This window comes from Vombatus ursinus, unplaced genomic scaffold (assembly GCF_900497805.2).
Source record: "Vombatus ursinus unplaced genomic scaffold, bare-nosed wombat genome assembly UNPS02014768.1, whole genome shotgun sequence".
Classification (NCBI taxonomy): Eukaryota; Metazoa; Chordata; class Mammalia; order Diprotodontia; family Vombatidae; genus Vombatus; species Vombatus ursinus.
This window is the reverse complement of record NW_020954546.1, coordinates 14226033-14234846: the sequence shown is the minus strand read 5'-3', so window position 1 is coordinate 14234846 and position 8814 is coordinate 14226033. Positions and strand designations below refer to the sequence as shown.

The 8814-nt window shown below is 39.4% G+C and overlaps 1 protein-coding gene across 9 annotated transcripts in view; it reads right to left on the bottom strand.

The window, feature by feature from the left end:
- GTF2I (general transcription factor IIi) overlaps positions 1–8814 on the bottom strand; it is a 91104-nt gene that overhangs the window by 37300 nt on the left and 44990 nt on the right. For 3 of the 9 annotated variants that reach the window (XM_027861975.1, XM_027861977.1, XM_027861976.1), the window contains exons 10-12: positions 7650–7709; positions 5626–5682; positions 3576–3638 (exon numbers count right to left, since the gene is read on the bottom strand). The exons of 1 other annotated variant lie outside the window; for it this stretch is intronic. In XM_027861975.1, coding sequence (XP_027717776.1) covers positions 3576–3638; positions 5626–5682; positions 7650–7709 — 180 coding nt within the window. The remainder of the gene's footprint in view (positions 1–3575; positions 3639–5625; positions 5683–7649; positions 7710–8814) is intronic. 5 more of the 9 variants (XM_027861978.1, XM_027861981.1, XM_027861982.1 and 2 more) reach the window with 5 other exon arrangements.

Below are 8814 nucleotides of genomic sequence, written 5' to 3'. Positions count from 1 at the left end.
CACACACACACACACACACACACACACACACACACACACACACACACCCCCACCTCCAGCTACTGGGTGGTCATAAACTGAGCTAATTTCATGAGACAACAGAAAACTAACATTACGTAGTATGACATAGGAATGACATTAGTCATACTACATAATATAGACTGTACATGTATGTACACCCACATATACACAGACTGAATCTAACAGTTTATATCTTTAAGTATATAAATGGGACTAGTTTTTGCTTTTGTCTTTTACAACACAATATGTTAGGGGCAGCTAGGTGGCACAGTGGACAGAGCACCAGCCCTGGAGTCAGGAGGACCTGAGTTCAAATCTGGCCTCAGACACTTAACGTGTACTAGCTGTGTGACCCTGGACAAGTCACTTAACCCCACTGCCTAGCCAAAAACAAACAAACAAAACACAATATGTAGACTTGGAAATAGGAGTAAACTCAAAGACATTTTATTCCTTAGGCAGGTTACATAATATCAGCATAACACTTTGACAGCCCAGGAAGGTGGTGGCCATCAGTTGAGAAAATAAAAACAACCAACTACTTAAGGCTGACATTAAGAACAGATGTGGTAACCCTGCCACAATATAACAGCGTGCTAGCAACTGGGGGATGACTCTTAGACCTGAATACATACACACACACACACACACACACACACACACACACACACACGTATGCACAAGTAACACAATAATGTTTCAACAAGTTCTAAAAGCACTGAGAAGATGGAGTTCACAGATTCTTTCCTCCAGATCAGAGTCTGCAGCACTTTGGTGGACTGGATGGCGGCCCCAAAGGCCAGCTAGTAAACTGTTCTCTTACTCCAGAGATGCTATCAGAGCTGCCACTAAGAGTGGTAACAGTTACCTCCTTGTCCTGTCTCTGCCTTCTCTCAGTTCAGCCTACATACAATGAAAGGACTAGCCCTGGATGTTACGCCTTCATCATCATTAAGCCCGGGAGGCCTTAGATTATTAAAACAAAACAAAACACTCAAATGCACTTCATCATTCACTCCCTTTTTAAAAAGATTGGTCAGAAATGAAAAGGAGAGAATGTAATTCATATGTATTTTAAGTCCTCTCTTTTTGAAAAGAAATACGAAGTCAGTTTGATTATGGAGTTTAAGCTAGTAAGTCAAAATATCTGCCATTTTTAGGAATATTTTAGCAATTTATGACACACCCTTCATCTTTAAAAAACTAGCAACAGATTCACTTGGTGCTCATTTTAAATTTCTGACAGTGTTAAAACAGTAAAAAATGGTAAGGGACTGTTACCCCAAGGCAGAAAGTTTCCAGAGTCAAGGGTCTTTTAGCACGCAGTCTGGGAAAAGCCCAGAGTGGACTTTGGCACGACTGACCCAGATCCAGGTGTGTGCTTGGCCTCTGGGTTACATCTTTGTACATCCCTGGTTCACCCTGGTCTCCTTTCTGCTCTGCCCCACCCCGCCCTTAGGGGCACACACAGGGTCCTTTCTGCAGCCCTCATTTCCTAAAAGTTCTTGACTTCTCTCCCCAGACCCTGCTTTCAGGGTTCTGGAGGGCTATCTATGTTAACAGAACACACTCTGTCAGGTTAGGATTCCAGTAAACAGATATTTGTTGTCAATGACCAACTCAAATATTAGGGGGGAGGCTCACCTACAGTTGGCTGGTCACTAGGCAATGAATATCTTGGACATGGCGACACATCAAACAGATTTAAAAAAAGGAATGACAATTCTTTTTTGAGAGGGGAGGCAATCAAGGTTAAGTGACTCGCCCAGGGTCACACTGTAGTGTCTATTAGTATTTGAGATTGAGTTTAAACTCAGGTCTTCCCAACTCCAGGGTAGGTGCTCAATTCACTTTGCCACCTAGCTGCCCCGAGAATTTAAAAATTGCTCTTAAATATCGGTTATTTGCCAGTAGCTACAACCTTACTAATGTTTTAAAATTTTCTTTTAAATTACGAGCCAAGAAGATAGTGATTAAAAGAATATTTTTTTTCCTTGGGGGGGGTGAGGAGAGTTGAGATCTGTGATTCCATTGGGTGAGGAAATGCCTTTCTCTCTATTAATGTAGATCACCAGCTATTTCTCTACTTACAGTCTCAGGTGGGGCAAGCAGTGGATCAGAGCTGACTCCAAGGAGGGACATCCTCTACCTCACTAACTTCCCTAATTCCGATGGGGGTGGGGGGAGGGGGAACAAAGAGGGAGAAAGAACACTCTCCCTGTGGCTCTGCACCATAAAGGACATCACCAACTCTTCTGCATAGCCTGTTATGATAAATGTTTCTCAGCTACTTGTTAAAGCAGGGAGACCCCCTACCTGGATAATTTTCCAAAGTAGTAAGACTGTTTGTAATGATTCCCCGTAAAACCCTTCATTCAGACTAGTCTCCTCTAATCGTTTCACTGACCGTCAGAAGCATGCAAAAACAAAGCTGAATGGGGAACTCTGAGATCAGGAACAGTGGGCATTGGGGGAAAGGGAGACACGGAGGGAAACAATGTCATTTGGAGACACAAAGCAACTCTCTGATCATTTCAAACTCATGCACTTTAATCTAGTCTAGGGCAAGCACAGACTGCAGTCCAGCTTCAACAGCACCCGTTTCGTGTCCATCACCTGCCACCCAAGTCCGTCCTTCATGAACGCCAAGGCCTTCTCACCTGACAACCCAGGTCCTTGAAGGCCATGGGAACCAAGCACAAGACCTCGAAGGGCTGTCTCGGCTGAGTCACAAAAACGCACGCGCATGCACAAGCTCGGCCGTGGGGACAGCACAACTGTTGTCACAGCCTCAACCTCTGTCAATTTGGCTCCAGGAACCCCTAGAGACCATTTACCAAATTACAAAAGATTGTCATCTGTGCCAGAAAATGATGCATCGAGAGTGACTAGTTTGTAAAGATCACAGATCTTCAAAGGTGCAGTGATATTTTTGAGATCTCCTCTGAACAACAGCTATAAGCAATATTGCTTTAAAAGAACAAACACGGGGGTTCATCTTATGAAGGAGACTAAGGCAAATGTAACAAAATGGAGCTCCAAAGAGACATTTATACATACACATACACACACATCTCTTCACTGAGTTAAAAATACTTTGGGAGTAAGAAAAGAGAAAATGCTAAGAGACTATGAGTCTGCTGCAGTATTTGCAAAGGTTGCATGCAATCACTTAATGAACAACCAGAATTTGTTCTTAGAAAAAGATCTCTCATCTCCCCTTTTGACTCTACGTTAAGAGATGGAATGATGTGGTGAAGTACAATCTAGCCGTGTTTTTGGTTGTGGTTAGGATTTTGGCTTGTTCAAAGGATGGTTTCTTTTAGGTCCAACCTGTGGGCCAATGCCAATTTGCATGGCATAGAGATGAAAATCCCACAGCATTGGGGTGCCCTTCATGGTAGCCTGTGCTTGATCACACGTACACACTTACAGAGTCCAATTTTTTCCAAACATCCTCTCAAAAGAATGAGATGCATATTTCGCAATGTGAATGTGACAGGTCTTCTATGGCTAGAGTCAAATTGTTGAATTAAGGCTTTTAGACAACTAACCTTCAATAGTCACCTCAACTTCAGGGTCCTCACTTGTTTCTGAAGGGGCATGCTGGGTAGAATCTTGAAAAAAATAAAATTCTAAAATGACATTCATTATTAAGCATTCTCCACATTTCCCAACATTTTTCAGATTTGATATTCAAACAGCAGCCTTTCCTGAAAGCCCACTGACATTTTAATGTATTTTGTGCACACTATTCATAAATCTAAACAAAAAGATTTGTTCATAAGCCTTTTTAGAGGCATAATGGGGGGGGGGGGAGATGGAAGTAGAGATTTTCAGATGCTAACAAGTGCAGAGATGCTTTCATTAATATAGTCAGCAAATTTTTATTATTGGTTTAATAGGATTACCATAATCACAGATATTTTCCCATTGTCACCACATGGATTACTAGAGCTATAAAAACAAATCTTTCTACCTCGTGATTGATATTTTCCCTCTTGTCTTTCTTTCATAATATAGGAGTGATTTTTATTGTTATTTAACAATTTTTTGTGACAACACATTATAATGTCAAGAAAGAAGAATTATGACAAATATACGTAGTGCCTCTAGGGAGAAAAAGGCTTAAATAAATAACAGTAAAATAAACAGCATCAAACAAAATGTTTTAAAAATCCTATGGATACTCCATAGTGTGACTAGTTAAATTCAGACACAACTGCACTACTATGAACAAAACGAAATACAAGTCAAATTCCATTATAATGAAATCGTGCCTAGATATAATGAGAGAGAACCTTTCCAGAGAGCCTGTAAGTGGCAGCAAATGACAGCATTCCAACCTAATGGAATAATTTTGGTCCCCCCCCTCAAAGTTGATTATAATGGCATCTGACCTGTATGTCTCTCCCTCTGTGTCTACACTGGCGCACCTTCCCCCAAGGTCAAAGTCTAGATACTTTCACGCATTTAAGAAGTTAACTTCCACCACCTGACCTCGCTTGGCACATCCTTCTTGTTAACATGATAGCATGTCAACGGGAAGAGACTCAAAGTACCACTTGAAGAAGGGGCCTCCTTCAAGTCGATTCGCCTGCCAGGGAGTTGGGCAGTTTCCCCCAGAGGGTTTAGGAGAGTGTTGGAAGAAAGAGGAAAGAAAAAACAAGGAAGCAAAAAAGGTGAGAATGTCAGAGCACAACTGGCCTCTTTATCCAAAAAAGAGTAACCCCACAGGCCCCAGTCTTCCTTTGGTGAGAAAATGCTTAACAAAAATTGCTCTGAGAGTCAGAGATCTCGGCAAACAGCTGAAAACATGCCTGGGGGCTGCCTCCAGGAGGGAGCGAGCCTACAGATTTCCAAGAAGAAACTCTCTCCACTAAAAAATTAAAATAAAACATGAAAGAGACTGTCACCAGCTTGGAAAAGGCTCAATCACTAGGTTGTGAGCTCAAGAAATCAAACCAACTGCAGGGCCAAGAGAAAAAAGTGAATAATTTATCTGTCCTCAAAGCAGGTGGTAGACTTCTAAATTGTTTATCTGACAGAAAACTTATGTCTCTATGGTATGTTCTTAAAGGTTGGAAAATCTCCTTTATTCATGTTGTCATTTACACTCAGAAATCACTCTATGATTACAGGAAGATCTAAACACAATGCACAAGGCTCAAATACGGGGGAAGGGTTCTTTAATTTAAACTGCCCTTTTTCCCAGAATCTTTAAATTCAAGCCCATAAGATAAACAGTTCTAGTTTTGGGATGTCCCATTATAACTGGAAGATGAGGTAGGTGAGCAGGGACAACAGAAACGTGAGAATCATCAACAAATTTCTACTTACCATTAAGCTTTTCATCCCCAACTTGCTTAAGTGGTCCTATATTCTGTCCCCATTTAAGATCAGAATATTGACAGATTAGTTATGTGACGTGTGCCACAGCCACCACAGATGCTAGAACTAGAACCCAGCCTGCTACTGAGAAGTCAGGCTGGAAAGCTACCTTTAGGGTCAAATATCTGATATTTGACGGCAAGAAGTCTCAGGCAAATAATCAATAAAATACAATTTTTTTTTTTTTAACAAAAAGCTTCTCATTTTTCTAACCTTCCACTGGTAATTCCATCTCTGTTCCTTCATTGCCCTCCGAAGAGTGATGGCTTCCTAAAATGAAAGTAAACACTCTATAATAAAGTGATTAAAAAAAAAAAACACTTCATACCCTAAAAATTCAATTAAATATTTGCAATGCAAATAACTCAGAACCTGCATGCAACTTGCAAGTAAAACAAGTATCATCTGATTTGTATTTCAAAATTAAACTTTCCCCTTTCGTTGCTTTTGTGAATGCATTTTATTAACAGTTTTTTGGTCATTCACCACCTGCCCCCAAACAGAAGGAAAAAATGGTCAGCTTCTGCTTTGTGAGTAAAAAGACTGAATGCAAATTATTTTACTTTGTAATGATACTAAAAACTACGGTCAATCAATTACTAAGCAATGTTACATTCCAAAACTATCACATTTATATTCCTAAGAAACAGTATTTATCATCTGTCAAAAAAGAAGGAAAACAAGTTTCTTCTTCCTTTGCTCAGGGTGAAACCGAGCTGGTAAAGTTAGGGTGACCACATTTTCCTTCAGAGGTGCTAACCTCACCTGGCACCTTCTTACTCTCAAGTTCACAGAGCAGATAGCTGCCCATCAAATACTTTCAGCAGAGGGACACAGTCTGAACATATACACAGAACTTCATGGACTATAAGTGTAAATCACTGACGTGAAGGAAAAGTCTTGTTCAAGGCTGAAATCAGGACTATTGCCGTCAGGGAGAAATCATCTCAGTGATCCAACAGAAGAAATCCAAGAAGGAGTAAAGAAATACGAGAAGGAAAAAGCCCTTGAGTCCCCACCTGGGTCTCTCTCTACCTCCTAGTTGTCCAAAAAGCCTCCATGGCCCTGGGTCTCAGTCCTGATTTTACTTACAATGTCATCCCCTCTACTTTCTGTTCTTGCTTCATTCTCAGAGCTACAGCCCCAGTCAAACATAAATCTGTAGAAGTATCATGCATGTGTGTATGGGTAGATATATACATGCATCTACACATGTCTACACATATACATGTGGGTGTATATAAAATTAATATGGGAAAGCCCAGTCTGCTTCTTTTCTGGTGTTTTAGAACACTTTCAATTACCTCTAATGTTAAGCTCCAACGTTCATTTCTTCACGTCTCATGCATGTTATTCACAAGTGATTCCAACACCATACTTGAGGTTATGAGCCATGATTACCCAAACATGTCATTAGCTCTTTCCAACTCCCAAAAGCACAGGAGACGGATAAGACACATAGGCACACACTAGACTTAAAATCTGTTTGAAATCTGACATGTTAGCTTGTGAAATACTAGGTTTTTAGGGTTGGTAATGGTAACTAGTAATGAAGCTAAAAACAGGAGAATGGCCTTCATAAAGGTAAAGGAGAAAAAATATTTACAAGTACATCAACCCTTGCCCTGGTTCAGAATTATTGTGAGGAAATAAGAAACAAAGGCCCGCTCTTGGGTCACTGTGACATGGGGCTCTCCTATAAGAGTCAAAACCAAACACTTGAAAATGACAGAATGTCTGATTATATGAAAACTTAACAGTCAAGATAACAATTTCTAGCTTATTTTCAAATTCTTTGAAAGGCTTACAACATTACAATATCAGTATTGACACTCCTAACAATACAAGTACCAGAGTTCCATCCACACCAATGTAAAATATAAGATACAGATATTTACATTCAAATAAAGTATGACCCTTTATCCATAAAGACTAATCACGTGGTTTTATCCTATGAAAAAATTGGGATAATACTCTGAAAATGTACTGGTCCCATTCAAGTTTATTTCTATATACCTAAAAAAGATTCTCTCTGCAATATATACAATCTCTATCAATAGAGTAAGAGAGATCAACATAGTTCAATTTTTTCCTTTTCAATTTAAGAAATTGTGAAAATCCAAACGGTGATATCACAGCACACTTTATGAATGTAAAAATTGAACATTAATAAAAAAAATTGAACATTAAAATATTAACACTGCTCTCTCTGAGAAACAGAAGAGAAAAATATCTACCTTGAAAAGACTTCGAAAGGGGAAGTTTTTCATCAACACCACCAGTTTCAGAAGGGCCTGCTTTGGAATACAAAGATAATAACTTAAACTGTAATCCCAAAAAATCTCTTTTGGGTCATTTAAGTCAACAAATTCAAATTTTTTATATGAAACAATAGCCTTTTTATGAAGATAAAAGGCAAAAGAAAAAAATAAATGGATGCATGAGAGATGTCAGTGCACTGAGTTATATTAATGGAACAAGTACATTCAGCCAAATTCATCCACAGAAACAGTCAAGACAATTTCTAAGTTCACACATTGTGACAATGAACAACAAGGAGACATATGGTGTGAATGGAAACGATACATAAAAGGATTCAACTAAACAGGGTTAGTTTAAATAAGGTCCAAGTTGATTAAAGCAAAACAAATTTTATCTCATGCAGATAAAGAAGCAATAGTCAATCAAACACAGCACCTGTTTATTCCATCAAAATCTTAAACACAATCCCAAACACATTGAAATGTTGATACTGTTATCTTAACTGAAATCAAAATACGTCAAACCAACAACATTACAATTTCCTTTTCTAAAAACTGTACCATCTTTGTAACAAGATGGACTAACTTCCATTCAAGTGCCACCATTTCGGAAAACATCTCTTAAATCTGAAGGACCCTTCACAAAATGATGTAAAATTCTGAGCATTTCACTGGTTTAAAGCACCTTATGAAAGTTACAATAAACTAAAAGACTTGGCTTTTAATAGGCACTTTGTTTTTTATTGGGGGAGGGAGAGAATGTCCAGGATTGCTATTTAACAATGTGGGGAACTCCCACGGTGGAAACTCTCTCGAACAACAAAGATCAGCACAGCCACCCTCGAATTTGCCACCCGAAGACTTGCATATGAGGTTAAGTGACTTGCCCATGGTCATACTACAAGGAGGTGTTACAGAACTTGACCCGAGGTCTTCCCAACTTCTCACCTCTCACTTCAATCCACCTCCCTCTTTACTTCTATTTTCTTCTACCTACATACCCTCCAGTCACCTTGGGATCACAGAGTTAAGAGTCTGCGAGATCTCTGACCAGCAAGTCCAATCTTCTCAATTTTATAAATAAGGTCCAAAAGGTCACAAAGACTTTACTGAAAGCTGGAGTACTTGGCTTGTGGTTCAC